We start from the raw sequence: 14,503 nt of genomic DNA on the forward strand, positions 1-14,503 counted from the left end.
GGGCACAATGTATCACTCTGAAGGCCACACAACACCTTTCCTTAACATTCTGAAAAACAGGGTAGCCTTAAGTATGACTTAAGTACAGTGGTACCTCGGGTTACATACACTTCAGGTTACAGACTCCGCTAACCCAGAAATAGTACCTCGGGTTAAGAACTTTGCTTCAGGATGACAATAGAAATCGTGGTCCGGCAGCGCAGCAGCAGGAGGCCCCATTAGCTAAAGTGGTGCTTCAGGTTAAGAACAGTTCAGGTTAAGAACGGACCTCTGGAACGAATTAAATACTTAAACCGAGGTACCACTGTATAATATACCATTACTCAATAGCCATAGAGTTACTCTATGACATTTCAAAATAACGAATAAATGTGACCAAATTGGGTAGGCAAGGAGGCAAAAATCACTAGTTCACTATTTGGGTAGATTTTTATTAAGCCCTGCTAGAGAATAAATAATGGACTATACTACTTGAATAACAGATGTTTTCATGCATGTAACACATACAATAGTGCTGGCTTATGTTTTTTGTTAGGGCATGTTGAGAAGAGGTATTTGGCAATAATAACATGAACAGCTTCAAAAATCGCAGCACAAATTCTCTCTGCTGTTAAGGCTTTTTTATATTTCCTTTATACAATATCAAATATTATTATTATTATTATTCTATTCTTCTTAAATCTTGCTTTGACTTTCAGTGTGCCAAATATGTAAATTCTGGGAACAATACAACTGCCAATAAATAGCATTAATCATTTATAATTAGCCATTTTAAAAACAAAAAATACCCCACATCATTTTTTTTTTTTGCTGTTTGTGCAAAGCCATGTCGATGAGTCTTAAGATTTCTAGAAGAGAGCAGCAGAAATTTAACTCATCTATACATATTCAGTGCAAATGCCAATCTAGTCCCAAAGTTGTGATACTGCAGTGTATGCCAAAACCCACCCAACAGCTGCCTTGAATAAGCCCTGAGAACTGGGTAAAAGCTACCATGCTCTTGCACAGCTCTCATCCATCCTTTTAAGTGGATGGAAATTTCCCGATGGGTTGTGCCCTAAGGCAGAATGATCCAAATAAAACATATGGCCAAACAAATGTGCAAACGGGTGAATACTATGATGATGTTTAAGACCAATTTCATCTAATATGCAGATACTGCACTACTAGACCATTTCCCGGGTTATTTTTGGGCTGAACAAGGAGGCTTCTGGGTGAGAACTCACAATAACTGTACTACAATGGCCAAACAGGAACTAGTTGGTATAATAGAAATCAATCCAATTGTTAAAAAAATTAAATAGTCTAATCAACACTGAAAAGTGTTTATTTACAGTTTCTCGGTGACACCAGTGTATAGCCACGCAATCAAAAGTATAGTTTGCTTGTGTGTGTTTTTTTTTAAATAAAGGCAGCTGCCTACCCAACTCTCATTCAAAATGTTGGATATTTATAAGTACATGGTCTTTTCTTAGCATCAATTTAACGAAGGGGATCGATCTGTGGTCCAGAGTAGTTCTATGTATGGCCATTTAGTCTGCAAACAGCGCTTGACTGGAGTATCATCAGTTTGTAGCATTGGGTCTTCAAAGCCCATAATCACTGCTGTGCCTTCGACGTACATGACCTGTGAAAATGTAATTATCTTATTTAATCTCCTGTTCCAAAGAAATACCATGTTATTTTAAAGACCAAAACCAAGCCATTCTATTTTTAAAAGATCACTTCGAGAGCAAAGGTTCAAATCAATTTAAATCTTCTGCACCTTGTTAACAAGATGAAATGAAACACTCATAAAACTCTTATGTTTTTGTGCCGTACTACACATTCACTATTAACCAGAAGCATACATGAAGAAAAGATATAAGAGGGACTCTATAACCAGCTTGGTCTTAAGTTTGTTAGTCTTTTTTGGGGTGACGGAACATGGGGCCTTGAGGACAGGCTGTAGGGAAGGAAGAGACACCTAAACTCTTAGCCCTTGCGTCTGACTGAGCTTGCTCTGCTGCCAACATGCAGAGGCAGCATGTGGAATTCTCCACCTCCATTAATTTTGGAACGAGCAGGTGGGGAGTCTTTAAAAAAAAACCAACACAGTTGTGCACATCTCAGGGATCCACCTAAATCTGCAGAAATCTCCCTGGGCCTGTTTTTTCACTCAGTGCGCCCACACAGGGAACACTACATAGTTTACAATATAAGATGGGGTGGGAACCATATCTCTAGGCACCTAAACTGAAATGGGAGAGAAAACCCTACAGCGATGGACACAAAACAGATTATTCCATAAAATAAAAGCTAGTTCTGTAATAATTTATGCTTTAAATAAAGCTGGAAAATTGTTTTAGTGATTAGTGCAACAATTGCCTAGTACTCTCCCCCCAACTCTTTTCTTGACATTTTGAAGCACAGTTATTAAAAATTTCATGATAATTCTAAATTCGCTTATTTGGTGGAGAGAACTGGTGACAAAACGCTGACATTTCCAAATGCCTCCGTAATCATTTGCATTTCCGTAGTTTTCTATTTGTTCTTTTTTTTCTAAGAACATGTGTCACCAGCCAAATGGAAAGTGGTGGTTTTATCACACTGTGGACTGTCCACTTAGAAATAGGCTGAACCCAACTTATTTCCATGGGATATCTGCTATAACATGCAGCTGCCTAATTAGGTGTATGAGAAGTCACTGCTGACATACCTTTTCATTGTAATTAGATTGCTTCAATCCATTGTAGTGGTATACAGTGAATGATTCTTGAACCTTGGACTCCTAAGAGAACACACAAGACAGTTACTTTCAAGTCATAGGTTAATATCATTGAAGGTATTTGTTCCCTTTCTCCACTTTGAATGAAACAAGAAACTATAGTTAATGGGAGAGTTCCTGGCTTCTTTGCTGGCTTATGAAGGGAGGACTGAAGCAGCTGCATGAAGAGGCTGCATGCATGGATATATGGAACATTCCTAGCTTGACTTATTAAGCCAAGATACGATCATCCAAATGCAGCCATAATGTATATTAACTACAGAAAGGTGAATGCATCGCTGACCCCCATTTGTTTAAAAATGCCCTATTGCAAGAATAGAAAGAAGGGGTTACATTACCTGTTCAGGGAAAAATTCTTGAAGAAAGGGACCTAGCAATATGATTCCTAGTCCTTCTGGATCTAATTTCGTTTTCATGAGATTTACACTAAGATAAGATGAACAACACAAAAATATCAGTGTGGTGCATTCATATTCTTGCATGACTAAGCTCTATGGTTCTACAACACTTTTAAATGCCAAAAACAATCAGGCTGTTGTATTTAGAATCCTAATAGCAATTGCAAAAGAATGGCATCTGGTTGCCAAATAAAAGAGTTATTTTTAAACCAAAGTAATCTTATTTAAAATCAATGTAGCAACAACAATTGACACACTACGCCTTATTAGGTAAAGCTTTCAGAAAAAGTACACTGTCTTAATTCCTTGGATTTTGTAGCAGCAGAAGAGAGTGAAGATAAGTCTTGAGCATTAACACACACATCGTCTTTCTAAGTGTCCTGAGAAGACCCACCCTTGTTTTATCTATTTGACAGGCCACGATGAACAGAATTCAGCATGTAGAGATGGGGGATTTGTAGCCCTCCAGATGTTGCTAGACTACAGCTCCTGTCATCACTAACAACTGACCATTATGGCTGAGGCCAGTGAGAGTCCAACAGCACAGAGGGCTGCAAGTTCCCCATCCCTGCACTAAAATAGACTGAGGAAAGAACGCTGTATTTACATAGTACATTTTACATTTATCTTTGATACCATGTTACATTCATGCTGAGAAGGAAATAACCAAGCATTTCTCCATTCATGTGAATGAAAATCTCTCTAAAACTAGCCTTGAATTTGTATGTAAGCACCTTGCTCCTTACAAGTACAGCTGATACGTATTGAATTAGTTGTGTGCGCTGTAGCAAAAAACAACAACCATTTAGGTGGAATTTCATCCTGGCAAAGGTTTTCTAAACAGTGTTCTAAAACAGCTGCCAATTTGTGCTTACTATTCAGGATCTGATACAAGGTCCAAAGCCTTCATTACATCTTCTAGAAGACTGTCTGGTATAAAACCATTATCTGAAAAAATAAGGAAATGTCATTAGCATGAACTAGCAGGTGTCCAAGAATTCAAAATATTTATATGGGCTGATTAATACTGCCTCTTCTGAAATGGGAAGTAATGTGCATCTCTCTAAATATAGATATGAAAAAGCAGACTTTGAAAATGCAATTTCTAATGATTTTCAGGGCATTGTAACTTGCAGCTGCAATTTTAACCAAGCATAGCAATGCATTTACTTTTAGAATGAGAGAACTGCATTCCTGCAAGAGAGCATATCAAACAATGCAAAGTTTCATTTAATGAGCCAAGCTATACCAGTGCCAAACACTATAAGAAATGAGAAAGCTGGAATATAACTCATGCAATTTATATTCTCTGTGGAGTAAAAGGGTGATAGTATCTGAATGCTTTTAAAGCATTATTTTTACTGTCATTTGAAAACATATTGTGAACTTGTCAGAGAGTGCTTTTTTCTATCATCATGTCACAATGCATACTCTTCTCTTAGTCACTAAGAGCAAGAATTTCTCTATTTTATGCCTACTTTAAATCATCCGATGGTCCTAATTTGGCACCTTAACATTTAAGAGTGAGCTCATTTGCATTTGGTTACAAGTAAGCATACATAGGATCATACTACATATCTTACCTTCAGGGTCGTAGGTTTGAAAGACTCGTCTCGCTTGTTCTGAGGGAGCTTCAGGAGCAACGAGAGCTAAATCCTTAAGAGAGAATTCCACAAGATTAAATACATCACTGGAAAAATGATGAAAAGCAATAAACACAAACAATGAAATGCAGAATGTCATCTTCATAAATGAAACATCTGGGAAAATGAGGCATATGTTTGTTTGTTTGTTTGTTTGTTTGTTTGTTTGTTTTATTCCTAATAGAAATTGGTAATTAATAATCAACCCTAGTGAACAGTAGGACCAAGCCATAGTAGTAGTAAAAGATGTTGCAGTAAGTGAAAGGCCAAAATGGTTCACTTCAGACACAACAGCAAACAATAGTTAAGAAAGCTCTATTACAGTTTTAAATCATGCCCTAGTTGATAAATATAGTGACAAACAAAAATCACAAATCATAATTTGAAATAACTTTGCAGAAACATTGCTTGGCACAGTATCAATCGACCAACAATAATTGTGGCTGTTTCTCTACCACCAGGGCTGGATGCATGTACAGACTAGTGTGCTGAGTGGATAAGCAGTTCTAAAGCATGGCTTGCCATCTAGATCAGGGGTCAGCAAACTTTCAGCAGGGGACCAGTCCACTGTCCCTCAGACCTTGTGGGGGGCCGGACCCTATCTATCTATCTATCTATCTATCTATCTATCTATCTATCTATCTATCTATGAATTCCTATGCCCCACAAATAACTCAGAGATGCATTTTAAATAAAAGCACACATTCTACTAATGTAGAAACACCAGGCAGGCCCCACAAATAACCCAGAGATGCATTTTAAATAAAAGGACACATTCTACTCATGTAAAAACACACTGATTCCCGGACCATCCACGGGCCAGATTTAGAAAGTGATTGGGCCGCGTCCAGCCCCCGGGCCTTAGTTTGCCTACCCATGATCTAGATTGTTATTAGTGCAAACTGTGGTGTGACACTGAGTTACTGTATGTTTTCAGCACCAGAAACAGTGCATAAAGGGACTTATACAAAACAATAAAGAAAGCAACGATTACATATCTCACAAAGCAGTGCACACACCCACACATAAACAGTACTGCTATTTCAATTTTAGGCCTAGGGTCACTCAAATTAGAGCGCTTTGGATTTTTTTCAATCAAACAGTTCTCATGAGTTGAATGGTTAGCTGCTCCTTTTCTCCCAATTCCTTCCCCTTCCCCCTCCCCCTCCCCCTCCTTTTCTCTATTCCCACTGCCAAATTTCAGTAGTTGTTATAAGCATTACGACGGGCAAAGAGGGAAAGTATAATTATTTCTTCCCAATCCTAAACTGATAATTGAGATAGAGAAAGAAGCAGCAAAGGTCTGGGGATGGTAGCTACTCCAAGAAAACACTGGGACAGGTCTAGGTAGGGAAGAAGCAGACCTGGCAGTCATCCTTGCTCTGTCAAAAGCAACAGCCTCAGTGATTTATGGGGTAAGTGGGGAGCTCAACAAAAAGGCTCTACCACACTTCCTTGTCTTATTATGGAGGCTCTTGCTGCAGATACAAGTGGAGCAGGCTGCTTCTGCAATCCTGTCTTATGCTATGCTTAGTCTGCACCAAACCTGCTCCACACCCCAATCAAAAAGTACAGCTTGAGTTTTTGCAACATTTGTATTTTGTAAAAAGCAAGCAATTCATTCACTTTGGGCAGCAACACTTATTTAAAAAACAAAATATCCCAAAAATGAACTTCATCTGCCAAGCATTTACAACTTCTGCCAAACACAAGCACCCAGACCTTGCAAAACTGTTGTCTAACAACATCCCAACCCCCAAATCTTCCATAGAAGGAAATCCTATCAGTAGTTTACCAAGCATTGTTCAAGTACACCATGTCCTAAAGGCAAAGAGGTTCATGTTTTACCCTTTGGACTTTGTAATATTCCTGCCCAAAACCATTTTGGTGTATTTTTAAATGCTATTCTGATAACACAAATTTATTTGAGAATCTCATGTTTACCCTTGGAGGCAAACACACACCGTTAGTACATTGTGAAAAAATCTCAGCCGCTTTTGTTCTCAAAAATCAAAAACAGCACATACAATCTCTGTAATAACTGCAGAGCTGATAAACATCATTTAAAAAAATACATCACTGATTTTTTTTTAACTTTCTAAATACCATTGCTCTAAAAACAGTACATAGCTGTGGACAGATGCTGTCATTAAGCTAGCTAAAAGACAAGTCATATTAAGCTTAAATACCCTAAGAAGGGACGCGGGTGGCGCTGTGGGTAAAACCTCAGTGCCTAGGACTTGCCGATTGTATGGTCGGCGGTTCGAATCCCCGTGGCGGGGTGAGCTCCCGTCGTTCGGTCCCAGCTCCTGCCCACCTAGCAGTTCGAAAGCACCCTTAAGTGCAAGTAGATAAATAGGTACTGTTTTATAGCGGGAAAGTAAACGGCATTTCCGTGCGCTGTGCTGGTGCAGGCTCGCCAGAGCAGCCTTGTCACACTGGCCACGTGACCCAGAAGTGTCTTCGGACAGCGCTGGCCCCCAGCCTCTTAAGCGAGATGGGCAAGCAACCCCAGAATCGGTCACGACTGGCCCCTACGGGCAGGGGTACCTTTACCTTATTACCCTAAGAAGGAGCAATATGGGCAGAGACTAGCAGAGAGGTTTTCAACCTTTTGGGGTCCACCTCTCCCTTGACCAACTACATTCTTTCTGTGGCACCCAGTGGGGCTCAGGAGCCCAGTTATGCTACCCCTTGCCTGCAGAGCAGCCTATCACACTTTTTCCAACAGCCTCCTCTCCTTGGGAGTCTTCTAGGCAGCTGCTGCTGCTGCCCACCCCAAAGAGAGGTGCATTCGCCTTATAGCCAGTGCTGCTGCAACAAACGGTTGTGCAAGCCTTTGGGAGGCAGAGACATGAGAGGGCATCAGAGGAAAGAGGGACAGAGGCCAGTGTTGCCTGCAGCACCCCTGACCATCATTCAAGGCACCCCAGGGTGCCATACCACTCTGGCTGTAAACCACTGGACTAGCAGACTGCTTAAAATTCTTAAGATCCAGAACCATTTAGGACCAATGTCTGTCAGCTGCTCACTCTACCCTCACCACAGAGTCTTCCACCTACATCCTAAATTTGAATTAGGCAGGGATGGTAGAACAATTGTGACAGCAACATAGAATCATAGACTTGCAGAGCTGGAAGGAACCATGAGGGTCATCTAGTCCAACCCCTTTTGCCCAATGTGGGGCTCATGCCCACAACCCTGAGATTAAGAGTCTCATGCTCTACCGACTGAGTTGTACAGAGGTACAAGATACTGCACAAGACTTTCCAAATCCAGCAGAGCTAATGTTATACCAGAGTCATCACGAGGCTGAAAAATTATACTTAAATTACAGCTTGCCTTCCAATAAAACTTAAGGCATGAAGATCACATCCACTGATTTTGCTTTAAGCAGGTGCTACTCCCAACAGGAGGGCTCCTAAACCATTTGAAGCAGTTTTAAAGAAGCAAATATTTTCACAAATTCTAGCACATTTTCATTTTGTAAGAATTACTATTTCTTGTTTACTGGATTTTCTGGAGGACACAGCAACACAGCATTATTTTATTATCAATTTGCTAAGTTCTTCTTCTTATTATTATTTATGGGCTTAGCTCATGGTCATAAGATATCAGTGTTAGTGGTTTGCTAGATTGTCCTTGATTCAGCAAAGGTGAGACGTGTGTGGGTCATATTCTTAATTGGGACTTATGCATGAAAAAGGATGCTGGAAACATTCTGGGCAATATCCAAGTTGCTCAATCCCATAGTAGACCATGGAAATTAATATTACTTAAGGCCATTTATTTCATTGGATTAGATCCTGTTTACACCAAGTTTCAGAACACAATCAAGATATTTTTATCTGAAAGCTTCCAAAATTCATGACTTCCTCCTCCCAAACTAGCACTGATCTAATCTAGGGTGCAATATCCAGTGCGAAAAAACAAGAGAAAGATTCAGCAATTCTGGATGTATTGGTGTGTCTTGGCAGTAAGATTTAAAGAGTCTTTAGAATGGTCTTACACATCCTTCTTGTCTGGAACTGCTGTCTTAAGTAAAAATCAAAAGCATTCATACGTGTATATACAAAGATCTTCATCTCCACACAAAGGAGACAATTAAGAGAATGCAAAACAAGCTTATCACAGCTTCAAAGAGGAGTATGAAATGGATTTGCAAGGGTATTAATTGCACTTGTAAAGAATGAAACTGAATGCTGTATCCAAGGTTATATGCTGTGTAGGTGGGCAGGCAGCAGCTGTCACATGCATTACTGTTTGCACAATAATCAAACAGCTAACAGAAGACAAACTGATTTTAGTAAAGCTTTGTCATCCATGTAATTGTATCAGTGCTGACATTACGTATGTTAAGGTATTTAAACCTCAGCTGGAAAGCACACGGCAGGCAACACAAATCCAAATTAAAGTCCAAAGACTAATCTTCATTCTCACTCAGGAGTACGGTGGGATCTGAACAGCTTTGTCAAGTATTTGCTACCAGTTGCTGCATCTTGTGCTGCATTAGATGCCATACTGGACACCAACCAAGTTAATTTTTGAGATGGGTGGCACAGCTACAGTGTGCACATGAAAAGAACACATAGTTCTTTGGATCCTAACCATATATACAGTAATGAATCTACAGAGACCAGAGAAGGACACAACCACCTCCATTTTCAAGTGGTAGAGTCTCAAAAAAAGAGAGTGTATCACAAGCCTTTTCTCTTTCTATAGATTGACCCTTATTTAAATAAGCTAAAAAATACAGGCTAGTCATAGATATGAAGTGGTATTCAGTAATTAGTTAATAATATACAATGCATTGCAATTTAATTCAAGAACTATGGGATATATGCCTAAAAACCACAAATAAAACCCATTTTAGAACTGTGCTTTTGTTGTTGTTGTTGTTTGCTCTTCAGTTAAAATGTTTCCAGCACTGAATTATGTTAAAATAGAATGTGCCAATTTGTGTTGTTTTTTTCTGGGTGTGCCTTATGTCTCTTCTATGAAGTTGCATTTCTTACAAAAGAGAATTGGATTCTGCATAACTGATTTCAGCACTCTATTTTTTTTTGCTAACTAACCTTGTCAGCATAGACTTTAAATATGGTAGTCCAAAAGGTCACTGTTCATGGCTGAATGTAGACCATTAAAAGGTAATTGTATATACCTCTAGGTGGTAGAACAAATTATTTCCTTTGGGGGAGGGGTCTATCTGCTTTTCTTCAAGATTTTAGCAGCAAAGTGTAAAATCACAGCAAAATGTTTTTTATGTTATGTAGGTATAGAACACTAAAGTGCTGAAATACAAATATTCAAAAAGTATGAGAAATCATGTTTTATAACTATATACTAATCTTTCTTAATATTACATTCTCTTTAAAATTACAGGGTCAAGCAATGTCATCGTTTAAATCAAACACTGAAGTTAACCGTGCTGCCTTTGTGTTACCTCCAATTTTAACATGATATTACAGATTACTGCTACAAAGTACTATGAGCCAATAACAATGTACTTAGATCTTATTTAGTGTTGACTGAAAACAACATGCCCATTATCAGCTTTGACTAAAAAATGTGCAACATCTCCAGTGCTAAAAAAATAATTAAAGTTTCTCTGGTCCTCTTGCAAGTTTGGGAGCACTCTGGGACAAGCGCAAACACATCCTTCTTAGTCAGGCATAGACAAACTCTGGCCCCCCAGATGTTTTGGACTACAATTCTCATCATCCCTGAACACTGGTCTTGTTAGCTAGGGATGATGGGAATTGTAGTCCCAAAACCTGGAGGGCCGGAGTTTGCCTATGTCTGTTCTTAGTATTAATAAATATTCCAACTATTATCTTGAATTCCCTAGCTTCCACCTCCCCAAATACCCGTTCTTGGATGCTTTCCTACATAGTCATTTTTGAAAAATCCACACAGATCCTGCAGTTTCACACTTATCCAGAGGTTAGCTGTAACACAGGACTCATCTAAGTCCAGAAAGCAGGAGGCAAATGTCATCCTTTCCATTCACCAAAGATCAGTGGAATGTAGCTGCAGCACACCCCATCCCTTGTTTTGATGAAGTTTCAGGATAAGTCAGAGAAAAATGTATTACTTCCACACTTGGTAAGACATAGATTGCAATGCTCAATACACAGCTTTGCACAAATAGCCATGTATGGTAATAGTTTTGGGACTTGATTTCTAACTACTCAGAAAAACTCAAGAAGATCCTGAAGATGAGTTGTTTTCAACCATACTGACTGAGTAGTTTGCTTAAGACATTCTCAGAAATCCAGTATGTTTTCATGTAACATGTATGCCAATAAATTATTTTAAACCTTTAGTGCTGTTTAAGAAGAGTTTACTGTAGAAAATATTTGAACTGTAGACTTAAAATAAGATGTATTTGACCTAGGGTGATGAAATGAAACAAAAGAAAGGAATCCTACCTTGGCAAAAAAGACTGTGAGATGAGTTTCACTGCCAAGTATCCAAATAGGGAACTTTGGGGACTTCAAATAGGAGCCAACCTAAAATGAAAAGAAAAAATATGTAGCAAGTTCATAACCTAACACCATACAACATTTTGTCCTCAAATACTGCAGTGTACGCTGGGCTAACAGTACTCTGCAACAGAATAGCTCTGCAACCCAAGAAAATAAAAAACAGATATGGTTTGGCTAATTAAACCATCTATGGCCTTTTAAACTGTGTGTGGGGTATTGTTATTGTTTGTTACTGTTGAATGTCTTTTTGTATTTTAAACTGCCCTGTGATCCTCCAATGAGGGGAGGTATAGGAATTTAACAAATAATAATAATGCTCGTTTGTTTTTAACCCACTTGTGGAGACTATCAGAGGTCACAAAGAAAGGAATATATGATAACAACAACAAGATGAGGAAAACAATAAAGAGAAGATTGGACAGAACTGTGAATACTATTTGGACAGAACTGTGAATAGTAAAGCAGCAGCAAGAGAGATGTTTGGATCCCTTTCTGAGCTCGAAGCATGAGTACCCCCAACAAAAATTTTAAAAATTGGCTCTGTAATTGGGAATTAATGTGATTTGATTGGCTTGTTAATAAAAATTATATTAAAAAACAAAAAACAACAACAAATAATAATGCTGCTTATTTTCTATTCCAAAATCCAGGTCAGGTTTCCCCATATGTATGAAGGAGCTTGGTATGAAAGGACTAGAGGAGGAGACTGGTACAAAAATTGGTGAAAGCCAGCTATGTACAGTATTCATCACTGTGACCTCTGATTCCTAGATACTGTGTTTGGATCCTGCTTTACCAGACAAAACTGCATGTTGCAAGGTTCACTCTACCATTCTAATAACTATCATCATGAACACCACCATCTTTATTAATAATAACAACCAACATGAAACTGAATACTTTTTTAAAAAATAAGTAAAATCAGAATTGGCCACTGTCAGAACAGGATGCTAATTAGATGGGCCACTGACTGGATTCAGCAGACTACTCTTATGTTCTTAATTATCAGGATGAATTCTGTATTATAATGAATGCTGTACTTGCATGGTAACCGCAAATACATGTGCAAGAACTAAATTTAGGGTTCCAAAGTTTTATTGGTTTTTTATGCACGAAATAAGAAAGTTTCAGAACTGAACAAGTGCATGAGTGATCCTCAGAGGGACAAATAGTGTGGATGCTTCAGTAACGTATCAAATATATTGGGTGTAATTCCTGCACCTGCAGGATTCCTATAGCTCTGTTTTCCCATCTTCCCCTGCTTACAAGGGCCCATTAAGAGTGAATGGTATGTTCAGAGCAAATTATTAATGGTTTGAAACAAAATTTATACTAAGGCAAGAGAAAAAGCTGGTGCAAATGGATTTCTTAACTACATAAACAACTTTTCATAGGCAAGGGGAGGTGAGAAAACAGGCATTCATTGATCCTATGAGAATTCTTAGGTGGACTAGATTGTGCCTTTTAGATTCTTGTGACAGGAGAGGGAAGCGAAAGACAGACATAACTTGTAACTCTGAATAAGCTATGTTTCTTCATTGCTTACTCATTAGCAAGACAGATGACTTTGCTGTTGCTAAAAAAAGGTGATTCTAAAAAAGTTTTTAAACTTGAGATTTGAAAAATTTAGACGACATATGCTTCATCTGTGATTTCTCTTCAACAGTTAAAGGCTGAAGTTGAAATACCAAGTTTTCAAAGGAATTTCTTTCTGGAGTTAACACCATGCTTTTACATAAGGAGCGATATCCAATTAAGTCATACTGAGACAGAAATACCTACAGAAATAAATTGACTTCAATTATTTCAATGGGTCTACTCTTAAGTCTGAATAAGACAGCATATCACCCATGGACTTTGAACTATCTTACCTTACAGTATCTTAGAGATTCCATAAGTGTCAAAAAACCAACAGTTGCTTGTTTATGTATTCCAAGTAGTTCTGAAGAGAAATAAAACTCTGTATTAGATTGCAAAATTTGCGTCATGCTACATGGCATGGCACTATGGCCTACAATCAATCATGTAACACAGCACATAAAAACTAGGCAAAGAAATAAGGGTGCAGTCCTATTACCAAAATCCTCTGACTGAATGGACCTTGGAAGTGACAAAACTACTGCCTGACTCATGGAGAGAAAATCATGTTGATGGAATGAGATATCCACCCCCAGAATGATGGTTGAAGGCAAGAGGCAGAGGCCAAAGTATAGTGGTGGAGGGGGGCATTCTTGGCCCAAGCCCCATTACAAATTTTCAAGAGTATCATGGAAATCAAGTCATAACAACAGAACAAAAAACTGATAAACATATACAATATAATAATTCTTTCTCTCTTTTGTTTACAAGACCCTTTTTGTTTTAAACAAAGCAAATGATGCCAAATATATGATAAACTCTTAAAAGCAAACAATTCTAAGAACTAGAACATCCTTCTCAATGGGCTTTTTCCTTTCCATTGCCAACTTGTCCTCTGCGCAGAAAATTTTGAAGAAAATTGGCTTGTAAAAAAGCCACTCTAAGAAAAACTGAAAACATAGTTGGTATACTACAAATTTATCTGAACTCAAGAGCATGATGTTAACATATCAGAAAAATCTGCCCCAAACCTTCCTGCTTAACTTGAGGCAAACTCCTCCTCTCCCCCAGTCCTTTTTGCATTCTGTAAGGGAGAGTTATACAACGTCTCAAGAAAGGTACACATATGTTGCCTGGACCAGTGGTTCCCCAAATCTCCCCCCTCCCACTATGAACCACCTGAAAATCAGTACTTTATTATTATTATTTCTTTAATTGATTAATTAATCAAAATTGAGTGGGCTACTTTTTATGAAATAACAAATAAAATATAACCACCAAACTGAGTTATTCTAGTTCTTAATCTGTCAAAGGAATTAATAAGGGATACCTCAGAGAAATTTGTGGGTGGTTAAGATATAAGAATATTCTTTGAACAGACAATAGGGAATGGAAATTGGCTATAGCTCTGGGGAAATTACTCATTATCTCAAAATGGGGGGGGGGGATATGAATGATAGAAAAGAGGAAGTGCCAACATTTAGTGTGTTGGCAGAAGAAATTGAGATGTTTTTGAGTAAAGAACTGAATGATGTTGAGGAATGAATGTGAACTCTAAAGTTATTTTCTTAGAAAATAAAAAGGAGAGTAAACATGCACCTGGAATGCTCACAGGGATATAATTTTAGA

At 38.3% G+C, this 14,503-nt stretch overlaps 1 protein-coding gene across 1 annotated transcript in view; it reads right to left on the reverse strand.

The window, feature by feature from the left end:
* Positions 1 to 410: 410 nt before the first annotated feature.
* MINDY3 (MINDY lysine 48 deubiquitinase 3) overlaps positions 411 to 14,503 on the reverse strand; it is a 31,432-nt gene continuing 17,339 nt past the window's right edge. The window contains exons 10-16 of the mRNA XM_081882577.1: positions 13,168 to 13,238; positions 11,240 to 11,320; positions 4,749 to 4,821; positions 4,041 to 4,113; positions 3,106 to 3,193; positions 2,699 to 2,770; positions 411 to 1,627 (exon numbers count right to left, since the gene is read on the reverse strand). Coding sequence (XP_081738703.1) covers positions 1,478 to 1,627; positions 2,699 to 2,770; positions 3,106 to 3,193; positions 4,041 to 4,113; positions 4,749 to 4,821; positions 11,240 to 11,320; positions 13,168 to 13,238 — 608 coding nt within the window. The 3' untranslated portion in view covers positions 411 to 1,477. The remainder of the gene's footprint in view (positions 1,628 to 2,698; positions 2,771 to 3,105; positions 3,194 to 4,040; positions 4,114 to 4,748; positions 4,822 to 11,239; positions 11,321 to 13,167; positions 13,239 to 14,503) is intronic.

The sequence above is a fragment of the Podarcis melisellensis genome, assembly GCF_964234715.1.
Source record: "Podarcis melisellensis genome assembly, chromosome: 12".
Lineage (NCBI taxonomy): Eukaryota > Metazoa > Chordata > Lepidosauria > Squamata > Lacertidae > Podarcis > Podarcis melisellensis.